We start from the raw sequence: 22,043 nt of genomic DNA on the forward strand, positions 1-22,043 counted from the left end.
TACTGCAGAGAAGACATACTCTTTGAGACTACAATGAAACCCTGTACTAGGCCATAGATGCTGAACTCGGAGTTCTGGGGATACTACTGCACACCCTGATTTGAAGTAGTTTCCATCATACACAGCAGTGGTTTCCAACCTTTTTGATACTGGAGACCAGCAAACCCATTCACAAACTTTTGGCAGACTGGCAACATTTTATTTGCATATTTTCTTAATCATTATACAAATTATGAATATGTAAATAGAACATTACTGGTCCACCAAAGCCCAGCCCAAAGTTCCAAGTATCAGCCTAAAAACAGTCACCTCATAAGAATGTATGAGAATTAATTAATATACATGAAGTACTTGAGATTCCTGGCTTCAGAACTTTTCAACAAGAAAACCCCGGCAAGCTCAGTATCCTGCTTGCAAGAGGCTGTTGCCAAATGCTTGTAGGAAGGTGAAAGGCCCCATACTGGGCATAATGAGCAACTATACAATGGGCCACGTGGAGAAAAGTCTCTCCTGTACTGCTGGGACACTTACTCTCCTAGGGTATGTCTACACTGCATCCCTAGTTCGAACTAGGGATGCAAATGGAGACAATCGAAGTAGTTAATGAAGCGGGAATTTAAATATCCCGCGCTTCATTAACATGATCTTGTGGCACGCTAGTTCGAATCACAGCTGATTACTTAAGTCTGCAACTCCCCTCTGCCCCTGAACAAGGGCTGGAGAGCTGAGAACTGTTACAAAAATGCCAAAAAAATGCTACTTACTTCACTGCTGATCAAAGGCTGTAACAGAGGAAAAGTACAACCTCCCTATACAGATGTGTACAGCACACTCGGAGCCACATCTCACTTGGGCACAAGTACACAGCACTTGGGAGAATAACCCCATTTATCTCTCCAGCCCCTCTATCTTGTGGAGCCACCAAGCAGGCCAGAAGGAAGAGAGGTCTGAGGCCACGGGTCTGTCCCAGCCTCCCCCAGAAAAGCTAAGTGCAGCAGGGCTCAGTGGTGTAATCACGCCCCACCCCAAGGCAGGCTCAGGCTTAGGTGACCCAGCAATGTGCATATTATCCTAACAGGTCTGCACGAAGCAGTGTCTCATTTGGATGCCCGAGGGGACACAGCCTGGCAGTGCCGAGGTGTTTCCTATTTGACTCTCCCTTCAGCAGAAGGTGCCGCCGCTTACCTCTCCCTCCGCCCTGCTCTCATGCTCAGGACCCAGACGATGGGTGCCCCTCAATCCGGCCAGCAGGGACACCGCCCTTATTCACTTACCAGGCAAAGGCTACCTGCGCTGCGGCTGTTCCCAGCCCTCCCCGCTCTGAGGGGTCGCCGCGGGCTCTGCGTCTCCCTAGTCTAGCTCTGGGTCCACCAGTCCCAGCGCTGCCCCTTTCTCTCGTGCCCGGCTGCTGGGGGCGGGGCCTGCGGCTTCCTCGCCCGCATAGCCACGCCCCGGGTGGCAGCGGCCCCGCCCCCGGAGGGGGTCACCCACGCCGCGCTCCCCCGTCGCCGCTGCAAGGGGCGTGGCTCTGGGAGGGAGGGAGGCGGGCCCGAGCCCGGGGCTGGTACAGTCCCCGCTCCGCACTGGCCGCTCGCACTCAGCACCCAAGGCCGCGGAAGCTCGGGCTGCGGGCGCCGCCGCTGCTGCTGCGCTCCGCCCTCGCTCTGTCCGCCGCCGGCCGGGGCTTTCGCTGCGCCCTGCTCCGGGGAGCCGCTCGCTATGAACGCAGCGCGGGCCCTGCTCTCCGCCGTGTTCCTCATCAGCTTCCTGTGGGATTTACCCGGGTTCCAGCTGGCGTCCATCGGCTCCTCCAGCCAGGCCATGAGCAGCCGCCGAGAGGCGAAGGTGGCCAGGTCCCCCCGAGGCATCCCCGCCCCGGCGCAGCAGCGAGCGGAGCCCCACGAGTACATGCTGTCTCTGTACAGGACCTACTCCCTAGCGGAGAGACTGGGGATCAATGCCAGCTTGTTTCAGTCCTCGAAATCCGCCAATACCATCACTAGTTTTGTAGACAGGGGACGAGGTAAGTTCAAAGAGCTCATCCCTCGGCCCGGGTGTGCGGGGGTGTGCATGGGAGCCCGCTCCTCGAGCCCAAAGCCCGAGTAAGCCCAGCTCGTTCCCAATGTAGCCACGCGTGGCAGAGCTTTTCTTGCCGGGCTGCATTTGCTCCACAGCCGGTCTCCGGAGGAGAATCTTTGATTTGGATTTTTCTGTAAAAAGCGAAAGATCGGGAAGTCGGATCTTATTACTAACTAGTGGATTTTTTTAAAAAGCAAAAAGGGTAGCCGCTCCATCCGGATTGCAGTGACCGTGGGTTTACATGAGCGAGCCGTGCACGATCGCTCCTGAATTTGCAAGGGATATTATTTTTTTTAAAGATGCACCCGCTCTTGAGCGTAAACGTAGCCTTAAAAAAACGGCTCCTCTTTTTATGTCCTTCTTGCAAAAGAAAGGATCGCTCTTATCGCTTCAGCTGGAAGGCAAATAGAAAGTTCAAACCGACTGCGGGCAAACATTTACTGCCTACAGCGGCTCTAATTTATCAGGGTTGCTTTTATCAAGATTGCCTGGAACGAGACCAGCTCCGTTTGCAATCACTCAGAGTAGGAAGCTGCGTTTAATTGGGCTCTTCTAAAGAAGTGCCGGCTAGTTCGTGGAAGCTGCACTTTACATCCAGGGAAGTCTTGTAGCAGAGCTTTCGCTGATAGGCGCAAAACTCATAGCGGGGAGGGTTGAAAGTTGCTTTGATTTGCTCCTTCTCTTTGGGCCCGATCCCGCTTCCATTAAAGCCCCTGGGTTAACTCTCGGCGACCTCATGGATTCCGGTGGCTGCAGGATCTGCACTCCCTCGCTCTTTTGCGTTGTGTTGTGCATGAGCATCAGCTCTTCTCCCTCATCCACTGCAACAGGTTAATCTTAGCGATCCATGCGAGCGGGCGGAGACCGCCTTGTTCTTGAGTACCCCATGAGACCAGGAGGGAAGACCAGTCTTAAGACCGTCTCACATTGAAAGGTAGTTGAACTGCCTCTCCCAGAGTTTGACAGCCCTTGCAGTGGTCCCGGGGAAGTTGAGGTTCCTTTGGGACTGGGCTGTTACCTTGGCTTGTGAGCCATTAGTGTCAGAGGACTTACCTGGTTCTTAAAGAGGGCTGTAAATTCTCTTCCCCCCTCCCCCGCGCTCCCTACAACCTGAACTGCACCTCTGGGTAGAGCAAGCTGCTATTTCAGCCGGGTCCGTTCGCTCCTGAGCGCCCCGGACAGCTCATTAATTAACTGCCTATCTTTGACTAGTCTTTGGATAAAAGTCAGCTTTGAAGCGCCGCGTGGCTCTTTTGCAGACACACGAGCTGGTAGTTAGTGCCCAGCTTCAATCCAAAATAAAGAGCAGCCGAGACTTGTTTGCCCCCTACCCTCTTGTCTGTTCTGTGGAGCGACAGCCTCGTCCCGAGTGCCAGCGCCTGCCTGCCTTCGCACGCTGCTCTCGGACCACGACTCCGGCAGGTCCCGAGGTAATAGGCGGGCGCGTTCCAGTCTCGTTCTTTTCAGGTGGCCAAGGAAGAAAAGCTCGGGAGGGCTAAAAGCAAATGTGTTTTCAAACTCCGCATCCCCCCGTGTCTACTCCGTTTGATGTGGCCCCGATGGGGTTAATTTTAAAAGCGTCGCTCGTTCGCAGTCATCTGCTCGCTCAGGAGTCGCTTTTAGGACGGCGATGCTGGGGACGAGCCGTGAACAGTTTTTAGACGCGAAGTAAAATATGCCCGTAAAGGCGAAGTGCTTTTTGTTGCTTGCTTGTGTTGTAACGGCTCCTTCTGTGTGAGGGGAAAATACCCTCAGGTCAGGGGTAGTGTCTAGGAATACATGAAAAGAAAAGGAAAAGCTTCGTTTTCCGGTTGTGTGTATTTGTTTAAAGTTATTTTCTGAAATGAGATTTCCCTCTCTGCCCTAACAAACAATTCCCCTGCTCGGCTCCCCGCAGACTTGCGTGCAGAGGAAAAGTAGCGCTAGTAGTGCAAGCCGCATAAAACCACCTTCAAGATCATCTGATTCTTGATCACTAGAGGAAAGACAGTTAATTTAACAAATTTAGCTCGTCTCGCTGCATGGCGGGGTCTGCTCTGGGGGAAGTGATTTGCGAACAGAAGTCCCGGTTTGATGAAGAAAAAGAGGCTTTCCCCCATTGATTTTGATTTGATGTGTCACAGGCTTTGACCTTGTGCTGGACCTTCTATGGGTTGCTTAGCATCAAGCCGCTGATTGGAGTATTTCAACTCAGTGATCTAATTGAGTGTTCATGTCATAACATATCAAATATTGTCTAGTCTTCCATAATGAAGTGGCTCAGCCAATGGCACATCACCAAAAACTTCAAGAGAACTTCCGTTCCTCTGAAGTGGTAGCTTTTTTACTGCCCACCTCCCTGTGGGCTCCTCGCCCAGTTAATTGCCGAGCTGGAGTTGTATTGCTGCTGAACAGTTCCTGCTCAGAAACGTTTCTGTCAATTCATTTGCAGACAATATAGCCCCCCAATTGACCCAATTAGATAGGCTGCTATTTACCTAACTGGGCATTCTGGAGGAGACAGTGGTAGTCATACCTTGTCTGCCCACATGACCCTGTTAATTGCAGGGGTTCGTAGATAACCATTGGGGCGGAGTATAAAGAGGGCAAAGAATCCTTTGGCCACATAAAGACATTCAGTTCCCAAACCTGTTCCCCGGGTGGGCAGAATTTCTAGAGGAGTGAACCGGAGTAAGAGAGATCTTCTTATTGGATGATCTGCAATTACTTTTTTTAAAAGGGTTTTCTTGGATTAACGCATGGGATTGCAGCCAAAGATCCGTCCAGTATACACCCAAAATCGAGCGAAGGTATTGTCTCAGTAACAAGTTAAGAAGGCGAGCGCGGTTAACTCCAAATATTTTCTTCCCCTTCGTGTTGTTGTTGTTTTCTTTCCCCTACAGTAATGAGATCACTTTCGGGATAGTCTGACAGGGGAAGGAAGCCGCACTATACTGCATTATTTTAAAGCGTTAAAATAATTCTGGAAGGGAGGGAATAGGTTGTGAACCCCTCCTCCCCCATTTTGCCACCCCACCCCGCTTGTTACGGTCTCCAGATCAGACAGGACCTCGCTGAATGTAGGAAAATTACTGTTGGCACATGAAGTAACTCATTAAAACGCAGATGGTGCTCGCTGGCCTCAGGACCCCCAGCATTGGAGCTCCACAGTAAAGCAGGACAATTAAGAACCGCAAGGACACAGGAGGCAGGAGAGGAGGGAGCTGCGAAAGAGAGAAATCAGCAAGGAAATTGGCAAAGAAGAAGAAATGCAGAATAGGTCAGACACAAAGGCAGTGTCAGGGCGAGCTGCTTTCCAAAGAATAAGGCGGGTTGGCTCTTAGGTTAATGTCAGATTTCCCTTTTGGATGCAAAGTTACCAGGTCGGTTCCAAATAAGAGGCAATCCTAATTAAACGGAAGGGTGGTGGTGGGGGTGGGGGGGTCTATGCAGCAAAACACAGTAAGATCTGCAAATGACTGATGAATTTGAACGTGATATAGATCGTCTCATTTCCTCAGCGCGTCTTACACTTGCAGGCTAAAAAGTCTCAGAGGGGTAGCCCTGTTAGTCTGTAACTTTCAAAACAAAGAGTAGCCCTGTGGCCCCTTAGAGGCTAGGTCTGGTGAAGTGGGTCTTCCCCAGGGAAGCTCATGATACTTGCAGGACAGTTCATGAAGACGTTTACAGGAATCTGATTGTTATTTTTGTTGTTGTTGTTTCCATTTGATGGGGGAGGGGGAAGAGGACGTCCTCGTACAAAATCTGAACATGTCCCGGCTGTTCCTGTGGCAGGAGACCAGGAATGCAAAGCCCACTTGAAGTTCATTTTGTGCAGCATGTTTATGCAAAACAGCGGGTTTCTGGGTGGACCTAGAGCCGCGGTGCGGCGTGATCAGTGCAGAGCCTTTGCCCAGGCAGTGTTGTCGTTGGCAAAAGGCAAATGAAATATAAGCAGGGAAGTATTTTAATGGGGAAGGAGGGAATTCACAACTGTTAATTATTTGGTGACCTTGTATTCGATTTGTTTGAGCCCCTTGTAAAAACCCTAATGCAGACCAGACGGCCCAAGTGAGGGAGCCTGCAGAAGGTTCCAATCTGCGCTTTATATCCCTGGTAAGAGGCAGGAGCCTTGGAAAGAGCAGAGGGGCTGGCGGCGGCGGTGGCGGCGAGTTTGCAGTGCCCTGCCGAACTGGGCTGGGGGACATCTTGTCTCTTTGTTAAGCACCAGGAGCAAGAAGGTCGCGACAGAGATCCTGCCACTGAGCACGAGCGAGAGAAAGGGGGCGAAGGGCTGGGTTTTTCTGTTCCTGGGCTTGGGCTGGGGGCAGCCACAATTCCTTGTGGCACATTTTCTTTGGCTGGTGTGTTTCTCCTCTGTCGGCCCTGGGAGCGGAGCTGGGAGCTGTTGGGACGGTAGCTGGGAGGAAGCAAGTGGGAGGATACAGAAAAATGTATAAAACAGTCGTAAAGCAGATTGCCACACGACGCTCCCTGGTTTTTGTGTTTGTTTTTTTAAAATGAAACACCGATCTCTTGCGGCAAAGACCCAGCTCTGTCTGCAAAGATCACTCTGGATACTGGGTAGGAGCATTTATGTAGGAAAAGCAAAACAATCAACCTGCGTTCGGATCTATAAATCCTCCATTAGTCTCTCATTTCCTAGGGAACAACAAACAAAACCGTTTACCACCTCATTGCGTAGATCTTAGTCGCTACCTCATAAAAAGGCACGGGTCCATCTTAAGTGCTACGCAGAGTCCCTTTAAAGTCCCATGCAGAGTGCAGTAAATCAGCCCGTGCACCCTGAAAGCGAAGGAGTCCACATAACTAAAGCAATTCCGAACGCTTGTTTTGAACCCGATCTCCCAATCTTTCCTCCAGAAAAGTTCCCTTGTTTCCTACGGGACGGATTTGGCGGGGGTCAGAACTGTAGGATCGAGCTCTTTTCAAATGTGTCATTACTCTTTCGAAAGCTCTCATCTTGTGGTGCAAAACGAGGGGCACAGCTATATGCCACAGGACCCTGCCGTGAAATATGAACCGATCAAGGAAATCAGAACGAATTCTGCCCATCCGCACGCCTGCCTGCCGCTTAGACAGTTTACACGTCCAAGGACCCATTGGAATTCCGAGGTGGATAAAGTTTCCCAATGCTGCGCTCAAACTAGACTCGAAATGCAACGGATTTGTTTGTCACTGGCGAAATAAGAGCCAAAGAACCCGCAGCGGAGGGGGTTGGCAGGAGACGGTAATGAGGCGAGCTGCCGCGCCGCTTTCATTACTCTCTTAATCCGAGAGACAGCGACAGAGAGAGAGAGATGAAATGCTTGTCTCTTCGCATGCCCTGCTGTGGCGTTTTGCAATAGGTTTAGGAGCTTTAGTCGGCTTCCACAAGAGGGAAATCCGATTGTTCTCTGTTCACATGACTAAAAGATGGTCTCCAAGCCATAGGGGACATGGTATGCTAACTGGTATGCTAAAGAATGGGCAGATATTTTAGCTCCCGGTGCTGAAATGAATGCTGGTCTTTACCCCCACCTACATTTCTCTCCCGAAACTCGTCCTAAATCTAGCTTCAGAAATAATCCAAGATCGATAAAGCAAATCATTTTGGAACTGGAATACTTTAGAATCTGGGGATTATTATTACTATTCCTTATTTTATTAATTAATTACATATTATTATAGAAATGAACGTTTAGGAGACGAAAATAATTAAAACTAACAAGCTTTATAGTTAACTTGCTATAAAATAGCGAAGCCATTTCACTATTCCATGTCTCCTACTCTATGAAGCACTGAGGGCGATTTCAACTTTGATAAAAGTCTGGATAGAAGGGTACTGAAAATCCTTTGGATTTTTCTTGCATAAGGACTGTATGATCCAGTCCAGTTTTGACACGTCTGTGACTTTAAATTTGTGCTTAGGTCTGTTTTGTCACGTTGTTGACGTTTGTTCATGGGATTAAAGAAAGGAGAGAGCGAGCAGCAAGGAAGAGGATGCTGGCTATAAACCCAGAACAGAGTTTGCTGGCTATAAACCCAGTGCCGTTGCAGAGGGAGGTGGCTAAAATGTAAGATTTAGTATCCAATATTTTCAGGCACAGACTCAGTAAAGAAAATGGCCAAGAAAATAAATGCACGCCAGCTATGGACATTTTGACTGTAAAATATGCGCTAAATACTGCCCCCGCGTTTGTTCAGTTTTTGGTAGGATTAGGAACTAATTTTAGGAAGGTGTGGTCTTGCCCAGTTTTTTGAGAATGAGCGAATGAAACATTTACATCTAAGCACACAGGCTAGTAAAAAGCCAGTGCAAGACGCTCAGAGATGCGGAATTTAAAGTGGAGAAGTGCCGCGGCTAGAAAGCCAGCCTCTTTATAGTCCAGCCTACCTCACGCTACGAAAGAAATACCTGTCAGGGTTATTACTGTGCACACAACGTGTACCCAGCCTGTCACCATTACTGAGGCTATGTGTTAACTTTCAGATGATTGTTGAACGAGACTCTTTAAATGGTCTTTACACGGCAAATGTGCTTTTGCGTTGAGTTTAAATCTGGCTTGAAAGAGAATTCTTCGCGAATGCGGTTTTGGTATAATTTGCAGTGATGTAAAGTTAAGATTTAAGCCCTAATGAATTGGCTGGGAGCCCAGTACCTGATCTGCCATGAAAAGGGAAACTTTGTGTAGCCTTCATTAATCCCAGCCTCTCCTCGGAGTTCAGGTCTGCCTGCTACAAAGTGAAGCGGGGAAGCAGGAGTCGTTTAACCCCGGGAGTTAAAAGGAAACATCCCAGCCAAATAATTAATTTAACCCTAGAGATGGTAAAACCACCGTAACCACAAAGAGAAGGAAATGTACATAACACGAGGGCTCCCACGAGGGAGCGCTTCCAGTTTGCGTTTCTCCCACAGACTCTTCTATTAAGGCAGTGACGTGAAGGTGTCCTGCGCAAAAGTGTGCGAGGCAAAACCCGCTGAGCACATTCATTTCCCCGGACACATTTGAAAGAGAGGGTCTGCCTTCGGCTCTTTCTTTTCCCCACTAGTGCCACATGCTTAAATTCCAGATAGATGCCTCCCGCAGCCCCCAAACATTTTAGCTTTACTTAAACTAACAACGGGAATTCGAAATAAAGATAAAGCCATGAATTATGTGTATGGAAATGTAAATCCCGAAGAGCAAGGTACCTGGAAGCTGACTTTTCCGTTTAGTATTTTCTGTAATGTAATGTTTCCAACAGCCACTTGTGCGCTTGGAAAAACATTTGTGGAGTTCTGGACATATTAAAATAATCGGAGGGGAGAGGGGTTGCAAATATTGACAGTGTTTGACGACACAGATTTCACCCAACCCACTTCCTTGATTTCAAGGAATAAGCAAAGCCCATAAACATTGGAGGAGCCTGCCACAACGGGCGAGCCCAGAGCAAAGGAGTGTTTTCACGGTTGCTGTGTTCCTTGCAAGGTAGAACGGAAAACAAATTGACTGAAGCGTCTAAAAAAGGATCCATCTTTCTCAGATTTCTAGACATTTTATAGGTTCCCCCACCCACTCTTCCCTGGCTCCTCTGCGTCTCCCGCCCTCTTGACTGTATGCTCTGCGAGCGAGCATGCCAATATGGGTTAGGATTATGTCTTCATCTGTAATTATTAGGTTACCAGAGTGAACAAACTGCGTTTATCTGATCGGAATGGAAACTGCTTACTTGAAATAACCAGCATCCTTTGGTGGAGTCACTAGAACTGGCAATGGTACCAATTGAGGAAAGGTTTTGACTGAACAATTTCTGGAACACAAGTAGCAGCACGGTGTGGCCCTCTTTTGAAATCTTCTTACCCCACCTGTACACTTCCTCTCCAGGGGGGGGCCTGTCCAATGTGGCGCGAAGCCTGTTCAGACTCCAATTTATTTCGAGGAGCAAAAGATCTGTTCTTGTTTGAAACCCTCACCTCCGAGATCGTTCAGGCCATGGCTGGAAGAGTTGAATTATCTCATTAACCGCAGGAAAGCGCTGAAAATAACCACGGAATCAACACCAATTGTTCGGACAATTTACAACCTTCCAGTTGCGGTTTGCAACCCTGGAAACTCCCATGGGATTTCGCATTTTCCTCCCCAGCGCTGCCTAGTGTATATAACTGCCATTTGAACATACACTTGACGTTTGCCCCTGGACGGCATACATCTCCAGGAGACATGCCGGAGCCACGAAGTGTCCAGACCTCCTGATCCAAATCCGAAACACTTTGCTTTCACGTGCCCTCAGGTGAGGAAACGCCCCCCCCCCCCCTTCAAACTTCTGTCAGGAGATTGACGCAACTGGCTTTGGGGAGCTCCGTTGGAAAACGTGCCTGCAGCCCCCTGCTCAAAGCTGAACCCTGCCCCCAGAAAGGGCTTGGCTCTATGGAGCAGGTGCCTGTTTCTCCCAGCGGGGTGGGCCCCCTCTGTTCGTCTCCTCCTGGTCACAGGTACCGGGAAAAGGGGCGGAGGGGGAATATCTCGATCTCAGGGCCAGATTCTCTGCATGCCACGAGCCGGCACTGACAAGCCGTGAGCAGGAACCGGGGAGTTAGGCTTAAGATCTAGGGGATCTGATGGGACTCTGAGCACCGGCAAACCTTGGATCGCAGGGCAATGGGGGCTCCAGGGTGGAGAAATCTGGTACCAAACAGATCCAGTCACCTGGTCCCACCGGGCTGGGCTCCTGACACACGTGGGCTTCAGCTAAACTCCCCTTCCTGCCCCCCCCCCCGAGAAAAAGTGGATGCGTATCTCCTTTGAGATCAAAGCCAAGACCCCTCCAACAGGGCTAGATAAACCCAGCTTCCTCCTCTCGTCGAAGGCCTGGGGCGGGGCCTGGTCGCCTCTTCAGTAAGGGCTGGGACGGTTTGGGCATGTGCCTTGGGCTGGCAGACGGGCACGGCGAAGAAGGCCTGCAAGCCCCTCGGAATCCAGCAGCAGACCTGGGTAGCACTGCGATCACAGGATAATACAGGGAGCGCCTTCTTTCCTAGCCCTGCCTGGGATGCTGCTTAGCTTACAGAGCGCAGGGCCAGCGGCCAACCTATCCCTCTGGGAGGAGAGAGCTATTCAAAAGTTCAAGACACCCCATCCCACCCCCGTCTGAATGCAGGTTTACAAAACCATTGCCTAGCAGAAACAGGACGGAATAACGCGGCCGCCTGTCCTGAGCTAGCTCTTCTCGCCTTAAGTTCTAGACAGCCCCTTACTAAGCAGATCGAAGGCTCAGCTGTGTGTTCAAACTGCACTGGTTGTAGCACTGGCTCTGGCTACAGCGCGACTGTAGTGCTCGGGACAGTGAAAGTGAAATGCGAGGAAGCAGGCAGGACCTTGTCTGAAACATCCACATTCTTGCTGCTGGAATGTGCGTCTTCTCCTGAAACTCACACCGCACTCACACCCGTGCCCGGCACACACAGGGGAGGCTACAGTTGTGAAACTGACACACTGTCCTGGCTAGGTGAGTCTTGCCTCAGCGCTTCACTTTGTTGAATTATTCACCCCATCCTGTTGTCTTTGTGCACCCAGGCACCCCTCTTTCCTACTGAAGTCGACAGAGATTTGGGTGTATGGGAAACGGGGGGATGGTTCAGGCCCAGTTTGGAAAACAATAGAGAGACAAAGGAAAACATAAAGAACTACGGCTCCGGTCCCAACTTGTTTCTGAAGAAGGGTCTTGCAAAAGCTGGGCACAAAGAACGTATTTTACCTTGCTCCAGCTGTAAGGCTGATAAAACACGTGTACACAGTGCTGCGATAGGCCAAACCCGGCTCACTTCCCTCAGTGGAGGGATGCCAACAGCGCTTTAAAGCTGCCACAAGGAATCTAGGCAGCACTTGCCATATTTCATTTTTATCTTCCACAGATTGTTTTAACAGCTGTTGTTGTCACCTTGTTGGTGTAGGCTCTGTGACAGTTAATAACTGTGCAATTCCCACTGAATCAGGTTTGTATCTCAGGCTGGGATACAAACTAGTTAACCCTAAGTTGCTGCTGCTCCTCAGAAGGAACAACAATAGTTCCAGTGAATGAGTCATTAGGGAACAAGATATCCTTTCCTCGGTTGAACTATGTTACAGGAGTGCAAGGTGGGTACTTGGGAGAAATCACAGGCCTCATTCCAAATTCCCTGGTGCTCTTCTTGATGAACTGGGACCACCCGCTTGCGATCTATCAGCAGTGTATTTCCATTTAAAAAGGCGCCGCGTTTATTTCCATTGAAATCAAAGGAGGATTTGTCTCCGCTTTCAGTGGCAGCAGGACAGAATCCAAGTGCTTTACTCAGGATTAATCCATCTTTATACAGTCATTTTGTCAAGTACTTTGGTAAAGTATACCACGTAATTTTTTTCAACGAATTAACTCCTTCACTGATGATTTAGTGATCTTTTCTCTTTGTCACCCACGGAAATGTAGGGCTGATTTCCAGGACCGAACTGTGTTCATCAATGACTCACACATATTCCCGAGGAAAGAAAACAGATTGTGGCCTGCCCTCCCTGGAAATATAACCGTGCCCTGGCCAAAGGTGGAAAACTCCCCTAGAGGGTTGGAAACCCGGTTACAGTGTAATTCACCGGAGCCACCCAGGTGGGCGTCGACCTGGGTCCCTAAGCGCGTCCCATGGCTCTGTTGGGAAAAGGGGGTGCGCAGGGTTGGGTAGAGGGGGACGTTACGAAAGAGCCGGGATCTCTCGAGGAATATTGCCCGGGATTATGGTTTCCGGTTACGCAATGCCAGTCGGTGTCTCACAGCACCGATTGGCTGCGTTTTGGGGAGAAAAGGCAGCCAGCGCAGAGTGACTTTGGTGTACCTGCATGCTAATTCGTATTGCTTTTTATATCGATTTGGCAAGTCTGGAGATTTTGGCTTCCCTAAATCATCCGGCTGTTCTCCCTCCCCCACTCGGACCCCCGCCCCTGCAGACTTTTCAGCTGGACCTTAGGTTGTGAAAGCCACGGATTGGAAATAGCTCTGATCTCTGCAATCAACAAATTTGACCGGGGTTGTATATTTCTTTAGGCTCCATTTCCACCTTTGGTGCAAGCTGAGCTTGGAAACGCTGCGAGGGAGGGGCTGCTGAGCGCTGGCTCCAGTGACACTTTTACTATTGAAATCTACACAAACTTTACTAGCTTCTGGGGAGACCCAGGGGCTTTGGGCATTTTTGTATTTGCTGGGCTGTAAACCTTTTATTGGAAAGCAGCTCGGGGGAATCTGGTTTGCGTGTCGTGCTGTGCTTCGTACACATGTGTCAGAAAAGAAGTCCAGGGGTTCTCTTTCGGAGCGGAGTAAAATACCCCCCTCCCTGCCCGCGGACCGCAGCGCAAGGGGCAGCCGAGCCGCAGGGGCGAGGGACAGTCCGAGTGGAGCTGCCTGTCAGAAGCCTGCCTCGGGAGCCAGCTTGCAAGCGGAGCGAGCTGACCCTGCCACTAGAAAAGGCCCCCATAGAAGCTCTTAGGCCAGTGGGATCCCAGCTGGGTGCGAGAAGCCCGCGGCAAGGGGCAGAGAGAGTTTCCCCCTTCTAGCTGCTCCGCTGCAAGAGGGGAAAGTGTTAGCCGAGGGAGGGGGAGGTTTCGGGGCCGGGCCGCCGGAGGGGTCAGATCTACCTGGGTAACCCAGCCCCCCCCCCCCACCCCCATGTGCCGGGGCGGCGGGAAAGTGTCCGGAGCGGAGCTGACTGTCACTGCGCTTTCTCTTGCAGACGCTGGCGCGCCCACGCCCGTGCGCAGGCAGAGGTATTTGTTTGATGTCTCGACGCTCTCGGACAAAGAAGAGCTGGTGGGAGCGGAGCTGCGGCTCTTCCGCAAAGCCCCGGGCGAGCCCTTCTCCCCGCCCCCGCCGGGCCTGGCCTCCGTGCAGCTCTTCCCCTGCCTGTCCGCCCGGCTGCTGGCCTCCCGGAGCCTGGACCTGCGCGGGGCGCCGCGGCCCGGCTGGGAAGTGTTCGACGTGTGGCCTGGGCTGCAGCAGCAGTGGCCCGGGGAGCAGCTGTGCCTGGAGCTGCGGGCCCCGGCGGGCCGCCTGTTGGACCTGCGCAGCCTGGGCTTCGGGCGCGGGGGCCGCGCGCCGCAGGAGAAGGCGCTGCTGGTGCTGTTCACCAGGTCCCGGCGGAAGAGCCTGTTCGCCGAGCTGCGGCAGGAGCCGGGCTGGGCGCAGCACCGCCAGCCGCAGCAGCTCCAGGCGCGGCGGCGGAGGCGCACCGCCTTCAGCAGCCGCCACGGCAAGCGGCACGGCAAGAAGTCGCGGCTGCGCTGCAGCAAGAAGCCGCTGCACGTGAACTTCAAGGAGCTGGGCTGGGACGACTGGATCATCGCGCCGCTGGAGTACGAGGCCCACCACTGCGAGGGGGTGTGCGACTTCCCGCTGCGCTCCCACCTGGAGCCCACCAACCACGCCATCATCCAGACCCTCATGAACTCCATGGACCCCGGCGCCACCCCGCCCAGCTGCTGCGTGCCCACCAAGCTCACCCCCATCAGCATCCTCTACATCGACGCGGGCAACAACGTGGTGTACAAGCAGTACGAAGACATGGTGGTGGAGTCCTGCGGCTGCAGGTAGCAGGCGCCTCGCCGCTCCCCCGCCGGGAGCGAGCCGTGAACTCAAAGGGCAGGAGGGGGCTGGTGGAGTCGGAGATCCCCCCCCGTGGGACGGGAGGGAAAGGGGGGCCGCTCCCGGGGGAGGCATTGGCCGACCTGATCTGCATCCTTGAGAGGGCTGAAAGGGTGTTAGCTGCCTTCGCCCAGCCAGCGCCGGGGGCGGCTGCTCAGTCTGCAGGAAAAAACCTGCCACTGGGGAGCCCACCGTCCAGATCCTGCTTTGCGCGCCGGGAGACTCAAGCCCGCCCTTCCTTCAGAGTGCTGGGGGGAAGTGGAGGCACGAGAGTGGGAGGGGAAGAAGGGGACACTCTTTTGCAAAAGCGTCCTTCCAACTGGACGGGAACCTGCGCCTCACGTTGTGGGCCTCAAGTCTGGAGAGAGCAGGGGCATTTTGCTGCACGTCTTTTCTGTCGATTGCTCTCCCCAGTATGTATACAAGATGCTGCGATAGGCACCTGTTCACACTGAGCTCATTTAAGATTAAGGGAAAGCAAGAGGCAAGATTTTTCTCCTGGGCTGGCATGCGGAGAGTCGTGGAGCTAGCAAGCAGAAGAGGCAAAAACAAAACAAAACAGTCCCCAATAAAGTTTTGATTCCAAGGACTTTTCCCTTACAATTATCCGATGCTCTATACCTCCTTTAAGGGCGAAGGAAATTTACCAAGTACAAAACCAATCAGAACCAGAGAGCAGAATGACTCCTGCTTCTGAAGTTTCCCTAAAAAGGGTGATTTCGTTTCTGCCCTCTCTCTTTCACATTCCTGCAAAATTACCAGCCAGCAATAGCCTAGGGCCCCCTCCCCTCCAAAAAAAAATCCAGATTCTAATTACCAGTTGGGTTATATTTTAAGACTTAGTAATGAAAAACTGTGAAAAGAGCAAAGTGTTAGAAAAAACACAAACAGGAGTGATTTGGAATGGAAGCGCCTTTTAATTTCAAGAAAAAGCATGTAACTATTCAATTAACACATTCCACAGGTAGCTGTATCAACCCACAACAGTATTATATGGAAATATGGTGCTGGAAATAGCATTTGTAAAGATTTTTGTTTCCTTCCCACCTTTAGTCTGAAACATGGCTTTACCTAAGGAAAATGCACTTCTTAGCATGCCTAAATCATTTTATTTTTAACTAGTACATTTATAAATTTAGACTCCCCCTCATGGAATTGTAGTACTGTTAGCTTATCTGGTTTCACAAAGCTTCAAACTGGTGAAAAAAGATGAGAGTAATAATAATAATAATAATTAATAATATAAAATGCTAATAATAATAATTAATAAAAGGACTCGACCAGAAGCAATAATTTAAAATGCACATTTGCTTTGGATGCACTGTTGTTCATATTAAAGCTGTAAATATTTGTTTATTTAAACAGACTGAGAAGTGCAAAATGGAGGCGAACAACATGCATTTCTTTTTTAAATGTACAAAACATTATATGCACTCAAAATGTTATTTCTAATATTTTTAAAAATTTATATTTGAGTTGTACAGAATTAAGCATTAATCAGATTTTTCATTCTTCCTTAAAGATATCATTTCCTTAAAATATTATTACAAGATTTAAATTCTGTGTTAATAATGAAGAATTTTTTTACTGGCTACCTCACTATAATGCAAGTATTTACAACTCTAAATTTATCTGAGGTAAATTAATATTCAGAACATTTTTACCATACACTTTTACTGGATGATACTACAGCTATTACTGTATCATTAAACTTGTTTTTCAAAAAGACAACTTGCTTTTATATGTTCTATTATTTGGTTAAGTAATATCAAATTCCTCTCAATTAAACATTGGCTGCAATTCTAAAACGATGACAAATATAATATTCAAAGCCATTCTTCCTACTTGAAACCCTCTGTATTCTCATAAAGATAATTAGTTTTACCTTTAATATACATTGATGGTATAAGTATGACAGAAATGACATTGTGGATTTTATATAATTTTAATGTAACTGGAAGAAGAATGCATTAAAGATTCAGACGAACATTTGTAAATATCATCTGTATTGGACATATTTCTATACACTGTATTATGATGAGAAGCATAAGTACTGGATGTTTTATAAATGATATTTATTTTTGATGCAATGGGTAAAATATTTATTAAATTTCTTCCTGGTTATCTCTTAGATAATGAAGATTCACTGAGTAACTGTTTTGATAAGAGAAGAATCCTGATCTCTTATCACATGGTGTTCAGAAAACAGCAGTATCACACTGTGTATTTACTCTGATTCCTTTAATAGGAAACTTAAATCTATTGTGCACAAGAGTTAAAGAACTTCTCCCCGTGTAGAAACTTTGAAATATGTTTACAGACAAGGTTCTTTTCACTGAAGGAGGCATTTCTACCTGTTCCCAGGATCTACTCAACAGATTTTACTCAGGCAAACTTTCATTCATTAGGAAACTTTCTTGAATAAAAGATTGCAGGATTGGGCCCATAGTTTTTGACACCAGTAGGATAGGAGTTCAATAGAAGAGTCCTGCTGTAATATGCTTGAATCTCAAGATAACAATAATTTTTAATATTTAAACATGATTCATGCTTACTGCTAATATTAGATTAAGAAATACAATTTTTAATTTGAAACTTTATTTTCAAAATACAGTTCACTCTGTGAATAGGGCACGAAGTGTTCCTTCCCTTGTGAATGTTGATCGCTGCTCTGAGCTAAATTGAGAGGTTTTTTTTTAGAGTGTTTTACTATGTATCAGGCTTCCACTGTAAGCTTGAGGGAAGGCAAAACATGTATCTTAAATGTGTGCAACAGTGTCTGTACCCAAACACGAGCAAGGAATAAGATACTATGAACTGGAAATCATTGTATGCAAACCTGAAATTCAACAAAAAGAGCACATTCCAGACGTTTTTAAATTATGAGATTTCTCTTTCAATTGTTATTGTCTAATGAGAAAACACAATAGCAGATGTACAGACAGTTATTGTTCCAACTAAAATATACAGTGTACTTTTCAATCCTAATCATCTTAATCCCTTTATTATAAAAAGGATTTTGCTTATAGTATTACCCCTTATCTCGTATATTTAGGTGCAATTGTATTGTAAACAGTCATGCTACATTTATTGAAATCTCAGAAGTGACATTGTGGAGGTTGGTTAGAAGTAATAGAGAAATTATTTAAGACCTTATCACCCTGTCCAACCCTCCCCACACTCTCACCCAAGCAAACAACTTTTTAATTCTTTTTATGAATCTGTTTTGACATTGTTTGTATGACATGTTCTGGGCACATTTTTTTGGCAAGTCCTCTATTGCCAACCATAGCATTTCTGCTTATTTCCTTTTAAATTCTGCAGTGCCCCTTATCTTTGGTGCAAAAATACTTGAGAGATTGGTGGATTTTTGTTCTTTCCCATTCTCCTCTTTCTAAAAAAATGTATTAACCTGTGAGCTGAGCAGAGATTGTTGATGGATGTTTTCTGGGCTCTTTCATACAAATCCTGAAAGCTCTTAGTACAGAGCAAATGAACCCTAATGTAATAGTTGAATGGAAGTACATCTCTGAAGGTTGCCAAAGGACTGTAACATTTCTTTCCCATATTCAGCTCCCCATGTTCAACAGCCTAGTCAGAGGGAGGCAACAATTTCCTTGTTACATTTCTGTCCAGAAGAGGGAGCAGGGTCTGTTAGGCTGTGGAAACAGATACCAGCAAATGTGAGACAACTTTTCAAACACTAATTGTATACTAGCAGTGTACAAATGAAATCCCTTTCATTCTTAGGTATGGAACAGAGCATTTAAACATGAAATATTTGTATAATAAAAGTGTACAAAGACTTAAACACATGGATGGTCACACTCTTAAACCTTACAAAACACTTTTTTTGCCTTACAAGGGATGGTTCTCATTTTAGATCCTATTTTATCTCGCTCCCACACAGATCTGCTGGGTATTCATTTTTATTATTGGAGGCGGTTTACATCAGAAAAGCTGAATCAAAATATCAAGCCTGTAGACAACAGCCCCAATTTTTCTCTTCCTTATGTTTATAGCAATTAGGTATGGACCTATTGAAAGTAATGGAATAGCTGGGTTTTTACATTACTGTAACTGAGATCAGAAGTGGGCCAAAAGCTATTTAGACTATCAAATTAATACTGGTAATGTGCAATGCCATGTTATTTATTTTATTTTATTTTATTTTATTTTATTTTATTTTATTTTATGTCCCTCATTTTGTATCTTAAAACCCTATTTGAGGCCTCAAGACTTTGAGCAGTTTGATTGACCTGAATTTATACTTGGGAGTTAATGGTACAGAACTTAGGCAACAAAAAGCAAATTTCAATAAAGTCTAATTTATGTTACTGCACCTCAGCCTTGGTAGTGTAGTATATGAATAAAAAGATAAGCATGTTGGCTGAAATATACTCATTTATTGTAGGAGTCTTTCATTAATATTGTACTTCTACATATCTGTAGTCTCTATTTCTTTACCATGTAAAAGCAATTATAAATCTGAATACATTCCTACTATTCTTTTACTACAAGGGAGGAGATTTGGCACCACACCTCCCACCACCTGCTTCTGTCCTTGGTCTTTCTGTGGGATGAGAGAGGGAAAGGCTGGTCTGCACTTTTCCCTGATCCATGTGATAGATTCATGTAAAACATGTCATTCTTTTGGCATACAAAATTGTTAGGTGACCAGACAATAAGAGTGAAAAATGTGGACGCTGTTTTTTCAGGGGTGGGAGTATAGTGTCCTGCATAAGACAAAGTCTCTAAAATCAGGATGGTTGTGATAGGGGACATCTGGTCACCCTACATTTTGCGTGAGTGTTGGAAATAGTTCTCACAAGTATTTTAACTCGCACAAGGAAAACACATCCCCTGGAACCTGAACAGTTTAGGAGCTTTTATCCAGCTCAGTTTCTTAGTCAGATCTTCTAAAAGTTGTTTCCACACATTTACTAGGCTAGCTACAGACTCCATGACCTCGGCCTCTGAGAAGATCATGAGGAGTATTTTCACTCTGCAAAGCTAGTCTCTAAGCATTTAATTTAGAATCCACCATTTTTAGTCATGAGGAATTTCAGTATGTTTGGTCTTATAGAGAAAGTACTAAAACGAAAGATGGGATAGGAATGATTGTGGTTTAGGTCCTGGCTGGGAACACAGGAGATTTGGTTTCTGTACTCAGCTCTGGTTTAACTTTCCAGCTTTCTGTAACCTTGGCCAAATCACACAGGATCACATTTAAAGTTCTTAAGGCACCTAAAGGTACAGATAGACACTCAGTGAGACTGATTTCAATGGTAGCTTAGTGCCAAGGTCTTTGACAATCTCATAGGTGCCTCATTGCATCATTAGGTCCCAAAGACCTTAAACTCTGTGGCTACGTCTACACTGGCACCCTTTTCTGGAAATGCTTAAAACGGAACAGTTTTCCGTTATAAGTATTTCCGGAAAAAGCGTGTCTACATTGGCAGGATGCTTTTCTGGAAAAGCATTTTTTCCGGAAAAGCGTCCGTGGCCAATGTAGACGCGCTTTTCCGGAAAAAAGCCTCGATCGTCATTTTCTCAATCGGGGCTTTTTTGCGGAAAAGACTACTGTGCTGTCTACACTGGCCCTTTTCCAGAACAGTTTTTCCGGAAAAGGACTTTTGCCCGAACGGGAGCAGCATAGTTTTTTCCGGAAAAACACTGACAATTTTACAGTAAATCGTCATTGCTTTTCCGGAAAAGCAAGCAGCCAGTGTAGACAGCTGGCAAGTTATTCTGGAAAAGCGGCTGCTTTTCCGGAATAAGTGGCCCAGTGTAGATACAGCCTGTGTGTCAGATCCCCATCTATAAAATGGGGGCAAGAGTGCTTCTTTTCATCTATTAAGCTTTTCAGGGCACGGACTCTTTGTACAGACAATAGAGCCTTGATTTTTGATGGGGTTTCTCAGTCCCAGACAATAGTATGCTAGTCCGATGACTTTTAATGAAGGCTCCAGACTTTGATCCTTGCTGACATTAATATCAAGTGTCTAAGGAGTTACGAAACTAGGAATTCAAGCCAGACTGTGAATATGCTATGTAGGTTACTGTTTGTTTAAAGCAGTTGATTCTACAAGTATGTTACATAATTCATATTTTTCTGTGTGCATATTTTTTGGTATGAATTATTATAAATTAATTGTTTTAGTTGTTTCATTTATTGTATTGTGGAAGTGCTCATATTCTTCTGGTGAAATTGGGGCCCTATTATGAGAGTCAATGTATAAACACATAGGAAAACATCATCTCTGCTTATAAATTGTAGCCTAGATCCTGCAAACTCTATGGCTAAATCTACACTGCAGGCTTTTTGCACAAGAACAGCTGTTCTTGCACAAAAACTTGCAGAGCATCTACACTGCACACGCGTTCCTGCGCAAGTAAATTTACAGCAAAGCATCGGAAAACCGGGCTTCTTCTGGAAGAGTTATTCCTCTCCCCATGAGGAATAAGCCCTCTTGCACAAGAGCTCTTCCACAAGAAGGCAGTGTAGACAGGCAATATGAATTTCTCGCGCAAGAAACCCCTATGGCTAAAATGGCCATCAGCGCTTTCTTGCGCAAGAGAACATCCACACTGCCATGGACGCTTTTGCGCAAAAGCACATGGCAGTGTGGATGCACTCTTGTGGAAGACCTTTTGCACAAGAACTCTTGAACAAAACAGTTCTTGAGCAAGAAGCCTGCAGTGTAGATGTAGCCAAAGTGAATCATTTCACAGGGTTGTCTCCCTTGGAACAACTGAATTGAATTTGTGTTGTTTATTAATGAACTCATCCACATATCCATTTGTTTTATTACCAGATCAGCTCCAGTATCAGTATGCCATGGTCACTCAAATGTAACAGCCTCTATTTTATTTTAGGCTATGGCTACACTGCAATTTTTTGTGGAAGAGAATATGCAAATCATGCTCTCATTTGCATATCTTCTTCTGATTCTTTTTGTGGAAGAGGTTTTGCCAATAACAAGTCCCATGTAGATGGGGCCATTTGTTGGGGGAAAAAAACCCCTTTTTCACAAGATCCCTTATTTCTCAAAAATCGAGGTTTACAGGATCTTGCGAAAAAGGGTGTTTTCCGACAAACGGCCCTGTCTACATGGGGATTTTTATTGGGAAAACCTCTTCTGCAAAAAGAATCAGAAGAAGATATGCAAATGCAAGCACAATTTGCTTATCCTCTTCCACAAAAAAATGGCAGTGTAGCCGTAGCTTTCATGTAAAGCAAGTTAACATTGTCAGCAAGAACTGCAATTGGAATTCTTTAACATGTCTTCCTATAACATCTTGGCAATATCTAGCACAAAGAAGATTCAAAATTATTTTCA

At 47.0% G+C, this 22,043-nt stretch overlaps 1 protein-coding gene across 1 annotated transcript; it reads left to right on the forward strand.

Annotated features, from left to right (window-relative positions):
• The first annotated feature begins 1,504 nt into the window (after positions 1-1,504).
• On the forward strand, positions 1,505-21,545 carry GDF6 (growth differentiation factor 6). The gene is made up of 2 exons (XM_075920343.2): positions 1,505-2,023; positions 13,793-21,545. The coding sequence occupies exons 1-2, from the start codon at positions 1,720-1,722 to the stop codon at positions 14,647-14,649; spliced, it is 1,161 nt and encodes a 386-aa protein (XP_075776458.2). The 5' UTR covers positions 1,505-1,719; the 3' UTR covers positions 14,650-21,545.
• The last annotated feature ends 498 nt before the right edge of the window (positions 21,546-22,043 follow it).

The sequence above is a fragment of the Pelodiscus sinensis genome, chromosome 2 (assembly GCF_052426305.1).
Source record: "Pelodiscus sinensis isolate ZL-2025 chromosome 2, ASM5242630v1, whole genome shotgun sequence".
Lineage (NCBI taxonomy): Eukaryota > Metazoa > Chordata > Testudines > Trionychidae > Pelodiscus > Pelodiscus sinensis.